The 17,175-nt window shown below is 55.7% G+C and overlaps 1 protein-coding gene across 1 annotated transcript in view; it reads left to right on the forward strand.

The window, feature by feature from the left end:
- The first annotated feature begins 561 nt into the window (after positions 1-561).
- GPI (glucose-6-phosphate isomerase) overlaps positions 562-17,175 on the forward strand; it is a 21,532-nt gene continuing 4,918 nt past the window's right edge. The window contains exons 1-8 of the mRNA XM_004690249.2: positions 562-744; positions 1,070-1,138; positions 2,359-2,478; positions 7,151-7,234; positions 7,314-7,460; positions 8,209-8,280; positions 8,751-8,795; positions 9,953-10,006. Of these exons, the coding sequence (XP_004690306.1) occupies positions 577-744; positions 1,070-1,138; positions 2,359-2,478; positions 7,151-7,234; positions 7,314-7,460; positions 8,209-8,280; positions 8,751-8,795; positions 9,953-10,006 (759 nt within the window). The 5' untranslated portion in view covers positions 562-576. The remainder of the gene's footprint in view (positions 745-1,069; positions 1,139-2,358; positions 2,479-7,150; positions 7,235-7,313; positions 7,461-8,208; positions 8,281-8,750; positions 8,796-9,952; positions 10,007-17,175) is intronic.

Genomic DNA, 17,175 nt, shown 5'->3' on the forward strand with positions numbered 1-17,175 from the left:
CCCCACCCCACCCCCCAGTCCTTGGAGGAGGGAGCCTTTCCGCACTTGTGAGGAGGGGCCCTCGCTGACGCAGCAAGCTTGGAAGGGCCCCTGGATGGGACCTCTGCCGGGCCGCGCAGATCTAGAGGATTTGCGGGGTGGGGTAGGGGGGGGCTGCGGTCGCAGCTTGGTTTGTGCTGAAGAGGCCAGGTCCGGAGACCTGTGACCGACCAGGAAATCGCAAGGATTCTTGTCGGAGGAAATCTGACGGGGCGGCGGGAATGGGCTCTCGCTCTGGTGTTGGGGAGGGGAGCTCTGTGGCTCTGGTCTGGAAGTCCCTGTATCCTGGGGCCTTTCCTGCTAAACTGAGTAACCGTGGATCTCTGGGAAGGGTGGTCACTCCCTGGGGGGCAGTGCACCCAACCCGCTGTCCTCAGCTGGGTTTCAGCAGAGGGCCCCTTGCCTTGTGCAGCTGCTGCTGCTCCAATGGTGGGCAGGCTGGTGACGGGCAGGCTGGTGACGGGCAGGCTGGTGATGGACATCGCATGCCCGATGTCCATTGTGCTGAGGCCCATTTAGGGGTGTGGCACAGGGAGGATGTTTTTTCTGGAAGCCGCTGTTGCTCTGGTCAGAGACCTGGGGTGTGGTGAGCAGCATCTGCCTTCTCTCTGCAGCCTGAACCTCAACACCAGCCATGGGCGTATTCTGCTGGATTACTCCAAGAACCTGGTGACGGAGAATGTGATGCAGATGCTGGTGAACCTGGTAATGCTTTGCTGTCTGAGGCTGGGCCTGTGACCTCAGCGGGGGCCCCCAGGTCCTCCAGCACCTTTTCTTCCTTCCTCTCTGGAATTCAGTGGCTGCCTCTGTGCCAGTGCAGACCCCTGAGCTCCGCCCCTGGTGCGGGGCTGCGCAGCCTCCCCAAGGCCCCCAGTACTTGATTCTGGAGCAGGCCCTTCCCAGGCCATGGGGAGGGTGCCAGGCCACAGCCACCTGTCAGCCCCATTAGGGGTTGCACAGGCCTTGTGATTAAGAGCTGGGACTTGGCCCCATGCAGGTGAGGCCAGGCCTCACTGTCTTCTCTTCCCAGGCCAAGTCCAGGGGCGTGGAGGCTGCCCGGGAGCGTATGTTCAGTGGCGAGAAGATTAACTTCACTGAGGTGAGCCGGCCTGGTAGACACCAACTCTGCATACACCCCAGGGCCTCTTCCTTCCCTCTGGATTTCATCAGCTGTTAGTGGTATCCGTTGTGTCTTCACCCCTCCTCTTTGGCAATGCTTTTGCTTAATGAGGGGTGTGCTTTCCCCTAGACTGGTAGCCTAATCCAGTGAACTGGGGAGGGGCCTCAGTACCTGCCTAAGGAGAGCTCTCCTTGGGCCTGCAGGGAGAGAGCTTCTCCAGGCTTGCTCAGCAAGCTTAACTGTGATTGTTGCTGCAAGTCTTATTGAAAAGACGAATCATGTCAAAAGACCCACCTCCTCAGTAAGTGGGAGAAGTCAGTAAGAAGTAGTGGCCAGGCCAGTTTCTTGGAGGCCCTATTTCTGAATTGCCAAGGAAGCCTGGAACCTCATATGAGAAACCCTGAGGCTCAGAGCTCAAGTCATTTGGAGACAAAGCCAGCATTCAAATGTGAACCTATCATGCACTGCTGGCCAAGGCAGTCAAGGAAGGCTTCTTGGAGGGTGCATCTGCCTATGGAATATGAACAGGAGTGGGGAGGGCAGGATGGCATGAAGCTTTTCACCCTAAGGAGCCTCCCCCTGAGATGGGATTTGGAAACCATTCCTTTCCTACCCACTTGGGGTCTTTAGACCTGTTTCTACTGGCTTCAGCATGATGGATGGTTGCTGTCAGCTGACAGGATCAGCTGCCTGGCACCTGGCACAGACTTAAGTCTGGTTTATTTCCAGCAGTTGGTGGATGGGGTTGCATGGTGGGAGAAGCTTAACTTTCATATCTTTCCCCGCATTCAAGGGGCAAAGGGAAGTTCCCAGAAGGTGCCAGCAAACACTTTGTTCTCATCAGGAAGATGAGATTGCTTTAGGCCCCATGAGCCCTGGTCCTGCAGCCACTTGTCACTCACCTGTGTGGACACTGCTCTCTGCCTTTGCTCACTCCTTTCTTTCCTGGACTGTTGCCTTCTGAGCACCTCTGGGTCCTCGGAGCCACCCTAGGCTTACCTGGTCACCCTTTTTGTGGCTGTCTTGCCTCCCCTCAGCTCCTGGGGTGGCCTCTACGTGCATAGACACGTCATGGGGACTGTGCAAGCATGGCGCTGACAGACCTCAGGCCTCTTGTCCAGTGGCCACGCTGCAGCCTTGGGCTCATCGGGGAGCGTGGCTGCCTGGGGTGGAGATCTTCACACTCGCTTTGTCCCCAGGACCGGGCAGTGCTGCACGTGGCCCTGCGGAACCGGTCCAACATGCCCATTTTGGTGGATGGCAAGGACGTGATGCCAGAAGTGAACAGGGTCCTGGAGAAGATGAAGTCTTTCTGCCAGGTAAGCAGCTGCTGGGCAGGACTTGCCCTTGGCCAGTGTGTGCATGTCTTTGGGAATCTGGGGAGTGGGATGTGTCCCCTTTCTGCTCTCCTTGCGAGTAGGATTCAGCCCTCCCTGCAGCCGGCGGTGGGGGCAGGGGTCTGTGTGAGTCTCAACTGGGTGCCTCTGATCCTACTCCCAGGGGAGCCCTCACTGGCAGCAGTGAGCTGTGGCCATCTGTGGGCACATGGGGACAGCCTGGCCCCAGCTTAATAGAACCAGATTAAATAAATGTCTTCAAATTTCCCTGATCACATCCCTCCCCAACTCTCCAATGCAGCCTTTGTGAGATCTCTCCTGAAGTTTCCTGCATATGCATGAGTATGTCATACACACCTGGCATCTCTCCACACCACCTGAAGCCTGTACATAGTGAGCATGGACGCACGTGGCTGCACTTTCACCTCTTCTGCAGCTGCCTGGCTGCTGTCCATGTGCTGCCCCTGTTGGTGTCCGTGTGCAGAGCTGCCTCCTTTTCCCGTGGGTGAGGGTGTTGGGTTGCCTCAGAGACCAGCTGGGAATTCCACCACGTCAACCCCTTCCATCTCAGCGGTGGTTCTGCAAGGGCCTACAGGCATCCGCACGCCCAGAGTCCAAGGGTGATGTCTGAGGCCCTACGTGTCTCTGAGGGTGTGACCACAGACCTGATATCTGTGTGTCAGGCCTAAGTGCCCCTGCGAGCGATAACCCAGCCTCTAGTCAGCCTGTTTCTGCCACCAGCAGGCTCCACTTGTGGCTGATCAAAGTATGGTTGCTCTGGCCAAGAGTCCTTTGTGGACCTGAAGTGGCTGCAGGTGATTGGGTGTCCACAGGAATGACTTCCTGGGGTGAGGAAGGCTCAGGATGCTTCTGGGTGTCTGGATTCCAGAATGCCCCTTGCAGTGGCTGGCACGACGGTGGGCAGGGGCATTTCCAGCCATGTGCCTGCCGTGTGTGGCAGAGCTGACGTGCCCTGGAAGCCTGGTTCTGTCCGATGCGCCCGTGTGTGCTCTGGCCTGTCGGTGGACATTGTGACACCGGCCATCTGGGCGTCGTCTCCAGAAAGGCCCTCCCTTAAGCTGGCTGCTGGTTACCTGACTCAGGCTGCTGGGATATTTATAGTCCAAAAAAGCTGCTGAATGGCAGCCATTCCGTGATGAAGAACACACCCATGGCTGTATGCTTCAAAGTCTGCCAGCATGGGTGAAGATGCTCCCCTGGGTTGGTGTAGTGGCAGAAACCAGAACAACCCGGACTCTTGTCAGAGGCCCAGTGAGCCAAGTCAGCACACCAGCGTCGTCACATAGTCCTTGACACAGTTAGGAGTCAGGGAGCCAAGATTTCATTGACCTCCCACATGATTCAGAATACACTATGAAGTTGGAAAGGAAGTTACAAAACTGGTGTCTCGTAAAACCCCATCTGGTCAAATAAAGGTGTGTGTTGTTATGCTAATAGATATTCTTGGTGTTTCCCTCCCTGGGATTCTTTATATATTTTTTTTTTAAAGATTTATTTATGCATACAGAACTGGGGTACAAGCCAGAGGTGCAGGGGTGGTGAGAGGCTTCACCAGAGAGAGTGGGGAGCAGAGCAGGCAGATTGAGGAAGCACCCTGCCAAGAGGAGTGTGCTGTGCCTTGGTGGGTCAGCTCTGGGTGTGGGGATCGAACTCGTACAAGCGGGTGCAACCAGTTTGCAGTGCTATGTCCTGACCCGTTGTGCCTCCAGGGAGAGCCCAGGGATGCTTTATTTTTATTATTTGTTTGTTTGTTTGTTTGTTTTTTGTGGGAGGGAAGAACTTCATTGTTACAAAACATTTACCCTGAGATTGAGGGTTGAGAATGGAGCAACTTATTTGTATGGATTGGTGGAAAGTTTCCCATGGCAGTTGATCACTTTATTGTTTAAAAGCAATAGATGTTGGGGGCCCTCCCTGGTGGGGCAAGGGGTTGAAGCCAAGGAGTATGAAGCTGTCCACAGCCGCTGCAGCTTGGGTTCAATCCCCGGCCAGGAAGGTGGCGCGGCAGACCTCTCCTGACCCGCCCGCTGCTCCCCTCAGCAGTGTATTTCAGTTGATCCTCCTGTTCTGCTCCCCTCTCTGTCTCTGGGGAATCTTCTCACCCTCTGCACCTACCCTAATTAGAATTAGGCCTACCCTAGTTCTTCTATGCCAAAAAAAAAAAAAGAGTTGCTGCATCTTGTTGGTTTGGGGAAGGGCAGGTCATAATCATTGCTGGCTGATGTGTAACAAATTGGGCCAGAACTTGGCAACTGGAAACCGCGGTCACCAGTTATGTGGGCGGGAAATATTCAGTGACTGAACTGGCTGATTCTGGTCAGACCCCTTGCACACTGTGGTTAAGATACTGACCCTGGGCAACTCTTCTGCCCACCTGTGACTGGCAGGTGACTCTTTTTCTAATAACCCTGTTCTTTACAAAAAAAAAAAAAACTTTGACCTAGGGGGCCTCGTGACAGTTAGTGCTGGCTGGTGGGACAGCCCAATCCTGGCCTCTTCACCCTCCTCAGGGTGGCTGGCTTCCCCCAGGGGGAGCCATCAGAGAGAACAGGCAGGGTGCCTCAGGGCAGTTAAGAGCAAGTTCCCTTTCATTTCATTGAGACCTTCTCGGTCACCCAGGTCAGCTCTGGACAAAGTGGGAGGGACCAGGATGGAATGTGGTGCCAGCAGGCAGATCTGCGGAGCCACCAGGGAGGGGCCTGTCATGGTCCCCTCTGGCGCGCAGTGATGCCTTGTGCTCCTGCTCACTCTCCTAGGGCCATAGCCCTTGGCAGTGGCAGCTGGAAGTCTAGACTCACAGCGAAATTAGGCAGCCACACAGCAGTACCTGTGTTTTCTTTAACATAACGCAAATACGGTGGTGCCTTGTGATCTGAAGATGCACGAATTCAAGACACCGTTTATCTAGCCCTCTCGTAGCTGACATGCAGGAGTGAACTATACGTGGGTAACTGATGGAGGGTGATTCTGTCTCAAGAAGGGGGACAACGGATGTGGGAGGCATACAGGAGGCACTGGACCAAGGCCATCCTGAAATCCACCAGGACACCTGTCACTCGAGACACAGGAATTACTCCTCCAGGCTTTTCGCTCTGCCTTTGTTCTTTTTACAGAGCGGCCGCCGTGTGGCTGCTGCGTGGTTTCCTCAGCCACATCTGAAGGCTCCTTTCATGCCCCGGCTTTAGGCTGCTTTTGTGACAGTGCCCTGGATTTGATCTTCGCCAAGAAACTGGCATTTTAGCATCACTTGTTGCCTGGAGATGCTGGAAATTTTCAAACCTGGCAATTTCCTAATTTTTGTTGAAAAGTTCTCTTGGCAGTTTTCTGTTCTTTTTCCTTTTATTGTAAGCACCGGGGAGCCAGGCAGTTCCTTTAACGCAGCCTGTAGCTGGATCGTCAGCTCAGAAGAGGGGTCTCTTGCACTGTCCCCATAAACACGAACCACAGCGAGGCTAACTCTCCTTGCATGATAAGGAGTATAATCAGGGCTCTTTCCTCGGATTTCCATTGTTTTCCTTCCATTTTTTTTGAACCTCCTCCAGTGGCCCCTCGGAGGACTATCAGACTGCTAACAGACTCCCCGGTGTCTCTTAGACTTTCACTAACTCTCAACTCAAGGACTTTTGAGCTTTTTTTTAATATTTATTTTATTTATTAATACAAGAACTGGAGTACAGGCCAGAGGTGCAGGGGGTGAGAGGATTCATCAGAGACAGAGTGGGGAGCAGAACAGGCAGGTTGACTAAAACACCCTGCTGAGGGGAGCAGCGGGGAGACAGGAGAGGTCTACTGCGCCCTGTGGGTCAGCTCCCTGGCTGGGGATCGAACTCGTGCTGCAGTGGCTGCAGACAGCTTCACAGTGCTTGAACTTTAACCCCTGCATCAGGGAGGCCCTTGCCACACTTTAGGTTTCTGTTACGGTAGTATTAATACCTCTGGTACCAAGATCTGCACTAGCTGTTTGCCATTGTCTAACAAATCACACCAGAACTCGAGTGGAAATAGCAGTAACTGTTTATCATCTCACATAGTTTCTGTGGGTTAGAAAAACTCGGTAATTGCTGACTGGTTGGTGGTGGTTTGGGACCTTGTGGAGGGGTTGTCATGGAGATGTTGGCCAGGGCTCCCTTTTTCTGAAGGTTTAGTGGGTTCTGGAGGATCCTCCAGGGGAGTTCTCATTCATGCTGGGGAACAGTGCTTAGTGTCCCCCAGAGTAAGTGACAAGAAAGAGCAAAGTCTTGCCTGACCCAGCCTCTGTCATCCATCCCCTTGTCCGCATCCTGGGGTCACAGGGCAACGTTTTAGGCACTGGGGCGGGGGTCCTCAAGGAGGTGCCTGTCTGTCCCTACACAGAGCAGCCACAGCGTGGGCATTGCTCACCTCTTGGTATAACACACTATCCTGCAGATTCTGACTGTGCTGCCTTGGGGTGGGAGGTTGCCCACTTTGCTGCTGATGAGTCAGAGTCCGGTTGGGGCCGCAATGGCAGGGGCCTGTCGCGAGGATCACAGTAGGCCTCTGGCAGGGCCTGGCTTGGGACTGAGGTGGCAGGGCGCAGACCCCCTCCTGGCGTGCTGAGCAGCAGCTTCTGCTCGGGGGGTTCGGGCTGACGGCGTGTCCCCTTCTGTGCCAGCGTGTCCGGAGCGGAGACTGGAAGGGCTACACAGGCAAGAGCATCACGGACATCATCAACATCGGCATCGGCGGCTCGGACCTGGTGAGGACAGGGCTCGTGCCCAGCCTGGCTGTGCCCACCGCTGAGCCGCTGGAGTTTTCTGATGCCTGTTTCCCCGCAGGGGCCCCTCATGGTGACCGAAGCCCTCAAGCCATACTCCGCGGGAGGCCCCCGGGTCTGGTTTGTCTCCAACATTGACGGGACCCACATTGCCAAGACTCTGACTGCCTTGAACCCCGAGACCTCCCTGTTCATCATCGCCTCCAAGGTACAGACCTGGGACCCAGCCTGGCTCCCCAGCGCTTAGGTGGGTGGGGAGGGGTGCTTTAACACTGCGCTGGGCTCTGGACCCTCCCAGCGACCCAGGTAGGTTCACTTTGTGGCTTCAGCCAGCACAGCTGCCCTCAGACAGCTGCTTGTCTTTGGCAAAGGTGATTTACCCCCCACAGCCCACATTCGTCAATTTCGGCCTTGTTCTGCAGCCCCAGCCCTCTTGCTTTGAGGTTCCGCTTAGCTTGGGGCTGTTCAAGTCTTTCTTAGAGATCGGCCCCAAGTGTCTGCTTTCTGGCCCTGCAGCCATGACCAGATCATGTAAAGGCTCTGTCTGTTGTCATTTTGCCCAGTTTATTCATATCAGTGTGCAGCAAACATTAGGTGTCCGTCCAGATCCTGAGATACAGCCTAGCCCAGGAGGAAGGGCCTGTGGCGAGGTTGCGGCTCCTCTGGAAGACGTCCTGGTCTTGACCAGTGTGTGTGGGAGGGGAGCAGAGGGCAGTTGTGCCTTCGACGGCCCCCATTCCCACCCCATTGCAAAGTTCTGAATCACAGGATGAGGCTGCTGCTTCTGGGTCCCGCCCCAGACAAAGCCACTCACATGAGTAGAGGTGATGTGGGGTGACTGTCATTGACCCTCGTGCACTGACAGCCGGGTACCCTGGTGGCTTCTGCTGCTGGACCCTGGCTGGAGGCCCCACCCAGCTGAGCTGGGGCCTGACGGCTCTGCTCTCTTGCTGCAGACCTTTACCACCCAGGAGACCATCACAAACGCGGAGACTGCCAAGGAGTGGTTTCTCCTGTCTGCCAAGGATGTGAGTACTAGGGCGGGCGGCGGGCGGTGCACGAAGTGGGAGGCACCAGGTGGGCCCCTCCTATAGCCGGATTTCCCCCTAAGCTGGCAGCGAGAGGCAGCCTCTCTGGTGCCTGCCTTTTCTCCTTGGAGCTGTCTGGCCTTGCCAGCCCCCACACACGAAACATGACAGGACCTGCTCTGGCAGCCCTTTCTTTAAGGCCCCAGGGCCCGGTGAGCGCCTCTGTCCTGGCCGCACCCACTTTATAGGGAAGGCATATTCCTGGCCTGTGTGCCTGTGAGGTAGGACGGGCAGGCTGGCCTCTGCGCCCTCTGCCCTCTTGACCCAGATGTCAGGCTCCTTAAGCATCCTCAGAACCTAGCGCAGGGAGCAGTGGTCCTAGCAGGACCTTGGTTTCTGCAGAAATGGGAGGGTCCTCACCCTGGTCGGCTACGGGTGGGTTCCTCGTGACCTGGCTCTGTCTCTTGCAGCCCTCTGCAGTTTCGAAGCACTTTATTGCCCTGTCCACCAACACGGTGAGTGCCTGTGTGGGCTGCGCTCACCCTCACCCCCCCGGAAGCATCTGCGCCACCTCAAGGTCATGACCTTTCAGGGTACACAAGCTGTGATGTGGCTGTTGGAGCCCAGGAGGCCATGGAATGGCCTACTTCCAGCAGGATGGAAGTCGGTTGCCTCTGAGGGGCGAGAATGGTCAAGGGCCCTTGCCTCTTACTCTGCCGTTACACTTCTGTAGCCCTGGTGGGGTCTCACGGTTGGCGGGACCAACCCGGTCTGTCTCCCGGCCTCGTTTCCCGACCCCGCACGCACAGGGCCTCCCCTGGCCTCTGCGGCACTGCACGGGCCTCTCCCCAGCGGGTTGTGCTGGGTAGGAGTGGGGCCTGCAGGGCAGGGATCACTTGGCTTGGGGATTGGTGAGTCAGTGATTCCAGCGTAGCATGTGGGTCATCTGCCTGCCAGCTCTCCGGTTTACCTGTGCAAGGTAGCGTGGAGCTGCATTGGCGGGCAGGCTGGGCATGCTCTGGAGCAGACCGTGCCAAATCTTGTGAGCAGCCGCTGCATGCCATGTGCGTGGGTCTTCTTGAGCAGCCCCTTCCGTCCTCACTGCACCCCTTCTCCAGGGCTTGCCCTGAAACAGGAGAGCGTCTTAGGACTGGCCACAGCACCGTTCTCTGCCTCCTGGCGGCAGAGCTCAGACTGGTCAGGAGGGCGGCTCCTTGGGGCCTAGGGAAAGGATTGCTGTCTGCGTCTCCAGGGCCCGAGTCCGTGAGGATAGGACTGGCTGTCTGCTGAAGGCCGCCTGGGGTGGTCACCATCCCAGATCCTCCAGTGCCTCAACACGTGTCTGAGCCGGGCCCTTGCCTGTGCTCAGATTCAGCCCTAGACTGGGTTCCCAGTTGTCTCGGGGAGTTGGCGCCCCCTACAGCAGTGGGGGGGGGGGGCCGAGGTGGTACCCCACCTCGCAGGGGGGCTTTGCTGGCGCCAGGTCACTGGCATGCTGCGTGCAGGCCTCTGGTGTCCATCCCGGGTGGGGGCGGCTTCTGGTCTCTACCCTCATCCACAGGCTGCCCCACTCGGGTACGCCAGCAGCTTGAGGGGCGTGGCGTGTCCTGGAGCTCTTGGTTTGCCAGCTAATGCGTGCTTCTCTCTTCTTCCCTCCCTTTGCCCTTTTTAGAGTAAAGTGAAGGAGTTTGGAATTGACCCACAAAACATGTTCGAGTTCTGGGATGTAAGTAAAGGCACTTCTTTGCGCTGGGTGAATTGTGTCCTTTGCCAAGTCATGAGCATTGAGCCAAGGATGCGGGGCGGTGAGGTCAGATCAACATTTATTGAGCACCTGCTGCATGTCTGACTTTGAAGGGCAGAGGAGACCCATAGAGACGTGGGGTGGGAGCAGCCCAGTCAGGGTGAAGATTCTGCTTCTACCCAGCTAGCAAAGGGATGGCACTCCCCTGGGTGAGGTAACCGGAGCCACCCCTGCCCCCCTCACTATGCTGAGGTGGTGAGTTATTCTCAGTGGTGACCTTTCTCTGAAGGGCAGTCATCTCTAAAGGCCAAGGGGCAGGGTGAGGTGGGAGGTGTGAGGCCTGGGGGAGGCTGCGCAGCCGCTAGAGAGCAGCAGAGAGCAAGCGTGGGCCTGGCCGTGAGCCGGGGGCCTGCTGGCCTCAGCTGTCACCCCGATGCCGCTGCTGGAGCTGTAGCCAGGCCAAGCAGTGAGTAGGAGCCTTCCCTGAAGCCTTGCTGAGAGTAAAAAGGGCTGCGGCTTTGGGGAACTGGGGTGACATGAGGGCATGGCTGCTCTGAAGGCAGTGACCCTGACAGGCACACCATGGCGGGCGCCATCCTGCTGGGGGTTTTCCCACAGCCCTGTTGACCTGAAGCTCTCTGTTTGGTGGCAGCATCCCCGGGTGTCACCTTTGAAAGCTTTGAAGATCTTGGATCTGGCAGAGAATTAAGCCCTTAGGCAGCTATTGTGTGTAATAAGTTAACTTCTTTCTAGAATGGGGATAGCTATGTACCATCCTTGGGAGAATTTCGAAGAGTCATTGTGCCATTCTGGTGACTCAGAGGAGGAGCCCTGGTGGAGACAGACTGTACAGGTCCTAACTGATACTGCACACCTGACTAAGGGGGGGGGGCATCTTCCACCTCCTCCCTGGGACCTGGAGCCCGAGCAGGCAGCGGTCAGAGGTGTGCGGTGCTCCTGCCTCTCAAGAAGCCCCCAGAACAAGGGTGTGCCCCACTGCGGCTTTCGCTGACTAAAGTGCCTAGTAGGCAGATGCGTGGAGTGTGGCTTAGGGAGACACACGGGTCTCCCCGGTAAGGCCTAGGAGTGGCAGTTGAGCACAGACACCTGGACTGGAGCTGCTGAGTGGCCAGGCTAAGCACAGGGGAGACATCCTGTCCCGGACGGGTCATAGCGTGTGCCACAGTGGCTGAGCCGAGACGGTGCCATCTCAGAGCCAGGGCAGGGACAGAGACAGTGATGTTTCTAGAGCTAGGGAATCTCAGGTGAGACAGAGGAGTACAGGAGAGGTACAGGGCTACTGCTCTGGCTCTCAGGTAAGCTCAGAATTGTCCAGCCTGCAATGGTACGTATCCATGGTGAGGTCTTGTCCATCAGGGCCAGCCCTGGGCAGCGTCGGGTGTCGGGATCAGGCAAGGTATGGGGGAAAACTGGGCTCTGCGGCTGAGCCAGAGTCAGCACATACCGGAGGGTAAATTTGGGTTGATGAGTTTTAAGAACAAGCAGGCACAGGTAAGTTCTGAGGAAAACCAGGACAGGTCAAGTACAGGTGAGATCTGCAAATGCTGGAATTGTGTCTTCATAATTGTTAAGAGCTATTTCTCTCAAATGAGTTCTAAGGAGCCAAAAACACAGACAAGTATTTAACACTGGGCCTGTGAGTTGAGGTCTCCGGTGTGGGACAGGTGTGTACGCTGGGATGTCTCTGAGCAGGTCTGAAGGGTAACCAGCAGGTAGTAGGTGGCTGAAAACATGAATGAAATGTGAACTTTGAATTTAGGATTTGGCAAATGCGGGCAGCCACCTGGCTCTCGCATCCTGACCAGGCACGATGGGCAGCAGGCAGAGTGGAGCCTGACGGCCGCGACCAGTCCCAGGCGAGGTCTGTGCCTTTGGGCTCTGCCCGGGCAGGGTATGAGAAGCCCAGATTAGGCAGAGCTAGGAATACACCTGGTTGTGAAGCTGAGGGCTGGGGAGCTGGAGCACATGGAGGACAGACGGGAAGCTGAGCACACTGCTCCATCAGAGCAGCAAACCCTGAAAGGTCAGGGCCTGGAGGTCCGTGCCAGGAGGGTGAAATCTCAGGCCTTGGCCATGCAGACACTCTCTGGTGCCACTGGGCTCTCTCATGGGTTCTTCAGGCTGAGGTGAGGAGTCAGGAACCTGCCAGGTGGAAGGATGTGTCTGTCAGGTCAGGTTGGCATGGCGGGGCCTGCTGGTGGTCTGCAGAGCCCTGTCTCCTTGAGCTCTCAGCTGGCATTACTAGTTCCTCAGGGGAGGCCGGAGGAGTTGAGAGGAGGCACATGAGGTAGAGCTGGGTCACCGTGTGAGGCCACTGGAGCCGGCCAGAGGTGGGCAGAGATGGCAGAGTCTGTTAAGTGAGGCCCAGAATCACTATGGGGTCCAAGTCACAAGTATTTTCTCAGGTGAGGCCTGAGCAGTTCTGGCAATGTACAGCTCCATGGTCTTGGGTTGGCCCTGCATCCTTCTGGAAGGCTTAGGAGTTCTGGGTCTGCCTCAGCTGTGTAAGCTGGTCTCTCAGGTGAGGCTTGAGGAGTTGAGGTAAGATACAGGTTTGGTACTTTCAGATCTCAGGTAAGGTTGAGCTGCAAAGGTCCAGGTCTGGTTTATCCTCTGAATCTGGGTCAAGCACAGGTGAGAGAGATGCATTTTTCGGATAATATTCATGAAACCAAAGACGGGCAGAAGTGGTTGACCTGAAAAGCCACACAGTTCTGAAACTGTCGCACACTTGAGCTGAGGCTCAGGAAGGTCCAGCAGACTTGTCAGGTGGCCTGGATCACCTTCTAGCGTGATGCACGTAGACGCTGAGACTAGACTTTGAGACTCTCAAGTGCTGACCGGTGGAGAGAGCTTTCAGGTGAAATCTGAGGGGCAGGATTGGGCACATTGGGAGAATAGATCTGGACTCCCTAGGTGAGGTCAAGGTAAGCACGGACAACTTTTGGAGCTAGCTTATGAGGTCAAGGCGTGGTGGCCAGGCAGAGAATTGTGTTTCTCAGGTAAGGTCGAAGGAGTCTGTGTTTGGCATGGGTTTGTATCCTTGGGTCTCCCCGCCTGGGCAAATGCAGGTGGGTAGAGCCTGGTTTGTCAGGTAAGGTCTGTGAAGCCAGACACACAGCCGGTTCACAAAACAAGGTCTGTTCAGTGAGTTCAAGATGGTGACACTGGAGGCTAAGTGAGACCCAGATTTCCCAGACAAGATGTGAGCAACTGAGATGAGGTACAAAAAGGTAGAGCTAGTCTGCCTAGTGCAGTCTTAGGTCCTTAGAGCAAGCACAGGTAGGTGGAACAGGCCTGCCAGGTGACACCATTGGAGCCACAGCCAGGCACAAGTAGATAGAAGTGGCCGCAGCTGGTCTGCAGAGCACAGAGCTCCGCACAGGTAGGCAGAAATGGTCTGCCAGTGGCCAGGGTCAAATACAGGTAGGTAGAACTGGCTCACCAAGTGTCATCTGAGGAGCTAAGGTCAAGCACAGGTAGGCAGAACTCACCTGCCAGGTGTGGCATAAAGAGCCAGTCAAGACTAGTAAGTAGAGTTGACTGCCAGGTGTGGTCAGAGCAGCCAGCATCACAGGTAACAGCTGATGGCCAGGTGTCTGAGCAAAGTCAAAGTGAAGCACAGGTAGGTAGAAATGGTCCACCAGGTGTCATATGAGGAGCCAAGGTCAAGTACAGGTAGGCAGAGCTGGTTCCGCAGATGAGGTCTGAGGACCAAGGGTCAAATAGAGGTAGGTGGAGCAGGCCCAGCACGTGTGATTGGAGTAACAAGGGTTAGGCACAGAATAATGTGCCAGGTAGCGTCTGAAGCACCAGCATCACTGATAGGTAGAGATAGCTGGCCCACCAGGTTAGGTCTGAGGAGCAAAGGTCAAACTACAGCAGGCAGAACTGGCCCACCATGTGCAATTTGAAGGAGCAGTGCCAAGTGCAGAATAACCCAAATGCTGCACCAGGTGAGGTGCGACAGGCCAGTATCAGACACAGCAGGCAGAATCGGCTTGCTGGGACTCAGTGTCAAACACAGGTCGGCAGAACTGGTCCACCAGGTGAGATTTAGGGGACCATGGTCTGATATAGGTAGATAAAGCTGACCTGCCAGGTAAAATCTGAGGAGCCAGGGTCAAATACAGGGAGGTAGAATGGACCTTTCAGGTATAGTCAAGGACCTCGAGTCAAACATGGGTAGGAAGAACTGGCCTTGCAGTTGTGTTCTGGGAGCCCAGGTAGGCAAAACTGACTCTCTAGCTGCAGTGGAAGGAACTGGCCTGCCAGCTGAGGTCTGGACCCAGGATCAGTCACAGGTTGGCAAAGTTGGTCCATCAGATGAGGTCCAAGGAGCCCAGCACAAGCACAGGTTAAGCAAAGCTGGCCTGCCAGATGAGGTTGGAGCGACCAGGGCAGAGTCAGGTAGGCAAAGCTGACTGGCCAGGAGTGTTCTGAGGACATTAGGTCAAGCCACAGGTAAGCAGAGCCGGCCCACCAGTGTTGTCTGAGGAGCCCAGGTCAAGCACAAGTAAGCAGAGCTGCGCTCCAGTTCCTGTGAGGAACCAGGGGTATGTACAGTGCCTGCCAGGTGTGGTCTGAGGAACCAAAGTCAAGAACAGGTAGTCACAGTTTACCTGCCAAACTTGGTCTAAGGACCCAGCATCAGGTACAGGTAGGAAGCACTGCCCTGTCAGGTGTGGTCTGAAGAGCCAAGGTCAAGCACAGGTAGGTAGAGCTGGTCTGCCAGGTACAGTCCAAGGACCCAGGGTCAATGGATAGGTAGGTTGACTGGCCCACCACCTGTGATGTGTCAGAGGCTGTCAGAAAACCCATCCGCCAAGGGTAGTGTCTTGAGGCTCAAGAGGTAGGGTTGAACACGGGTAGAGTTGATAGAGTTGACTTTCTCAGGTACTGTGTTCAGGCACAGGCATGAGCCCTTGGGGCCTTGTGTTGCGGTCTGGGGAACCACGGGTATGCCTGGGTGGGTGGCCGAGTGGCCTCTCAGTCAGGCGCCAGCCCTGGCTCTTCTGTGGGGAGGCTGAATACTGGCACTCCAGGGGGGTCTCTGGGCCCTCCGTTCAACATGGGTGGGTGCATGGGTCTCGCTTAGGCTAGGACTTTGAAGCCAGGGCTACATCCACCTGGGTATGACAAGTGATATCCTTGAAGCCTGGTCTGGCTCAGGTGTGCCAACTTGGCTTTGTTAGTGACTATGGACCCATGCGCTCCTGGGTAGAGGTGTATAAACTTGATGTTAGGGTGTTCCTACCACCTAGGTTCAGGTACAGATGAGCATCTTGTCGGGTGAAATGAGAGGGGCAACCAACGCATGATGGGTGTGGCCGAGAAGGTGGGTGAGACCTACAGGGCGGGAGCTTTGGTGCTGGGCTGGGAACTGGTAGGTGGGTAATATGTACCCTAAGGAAAAGCCAGAGTCGTCGTGGGTATGTGTGCCTGCCTCAGCCCAGAAAGGCCTGGGGCACCCTTGGGGTCAGGTCAGACTGGAAGAATGTCCTGAGCCAAGTCACCACCTGTCCCCAGCACCCTGGTCAGGGATGATGGGCAGAGCTCAGGGTGTGTAGAGGTCTCAGGCTCTATACCAGATCCAGGTGTGGTCGGTGACAGTGAGGTCTGATTGGCTCAGGGTGGGAGTTACCCGGGTGAGGAAAAAGGCCTGGACAGATGAGTCAGGTCTGGGCAGCTGAGGCGCGCAGCAGCAGACCTTGGCAGAGGAGCTGCATGTGCCTACTTGGAGAGGCCCCTGAAATGACGGTGCGCTCCAGAGCCCCGTGTCTGCAAGCCCAGGTGTCAGAGGCTCAGGTGAGATCCTGGCATTGCTGGACTCCCCCAGAGTGAAGTTTGAGGACCTGGTCTCAGCCAAGGTAGCAGCCTGGCATTTGTTGGTCTGAGGATCAGATGTTCACTCAGCCCACTCTCTAGGACTGAGTGGTTAGGTGAGTCCTGAGAGCCTGTGGTGGGCATTGTGATCCGTGGGGTGGTTAAGTAAGGGCCTCACCGTTTATTTCATCGCCCAAGCCGGAAACCTGGGGGCCAAACTTGAGGCTCTCCTTCTCCTGCTATTTGATTGAACCTCCTGAATCCTCTGTGTCTCCCTCATGGAGGAAAATCATCTCTCCCTGGTTACTGGGGCCCCACATGGTCTCCTTCCATTCTCACCCACACACTCCTTCCTTTACCTTTGATTATACTATTCTTCCTCTTGCCCAGCCGGTCTCGATAGATTTCCAGGAGAGAAATCTATTTAGAAAGGTACTACTCTTAGACCATCCTTAGAAGAACTGAGGAATATTTTCTGTGGGACTTCTCTTATCGTGAAGAAAGGCTTAATAGGGCCCTCCCTGGTGGCACAGCTTCACACTACACTGTGAAGCTGAGCCAAGCCATGGCTGCATCTGTGTGAGTTCAATCCCTGGCCTAGAGGTGACCCACATGGCTCAGCAGACCTCTTCTGTCTCACCTGCTGCTCCCCTCGGCAGTGTATTTTGTAGATCCGCCTTTTCTGCTCCCTACTCTGTCTCTGGTGAATCCTCTCACCACCCCAGGAAGCAGGGCTGATACAGGCAGGAGGCACTGGTCAGTATAGGGAGTCAGGAATGGGCACAGGTACGAGGCACTGTCTGTCACCCAGTCTGAGAGGACTTGGAAGTGAGTACAGGTATGAGGCACTGGGTCTGTCAGTGTCAGAAGGGGCAAGGCCAGGTTCAGGCAGGAGGCATTGATCTTCCTGTGTCTGAAGAGCTGGGAGCAGGCCAGGTAGGAGGGTTTCGTTCTTTCATTGTTCCGGGAATTGTGACTGGGCACAGGTAGGAGGTGCTGGTTCTGTCAGTTTTCCAAGAGGTCAAAACAGGTATGAGGCTCTGGGTTTGTTGGTCCCTATGGAGTCTGGATCTGACACAGGTATGAGGGCTGGGGTCTGCCAGAGTCTGAGGAAGCAGGGCCAGACACAGGTATGAGGACCCAGATCTGTCAGTATTCGATAAGACGTGCACAGGTAGGAGATGCGGGATCTCTCATTGAGCTTGGAGGCAGATTCAGACACAGGTATGGATTTTGATATGTGAGTGTCCAAGGAAGTGGCTTAAACGCAGGTAGGAGGCACTGGGCTATCAATGCCTGAGGAG

Source organism: Condylura cristata, unplaced genomic scaffold (assembly GCF_000260355.1).
Source record: "Condylura cristata isolate star-nosed mole 26May11 unplaced genomic scaffold, ConCri1.0 scaffold00028, whole genome shotgun sequence".
NCBI lineage: Eukaryota > Metazoa > Chordata > Mammalia > Eulipotyphla > Talpidae > Condylura > Condylura cristata.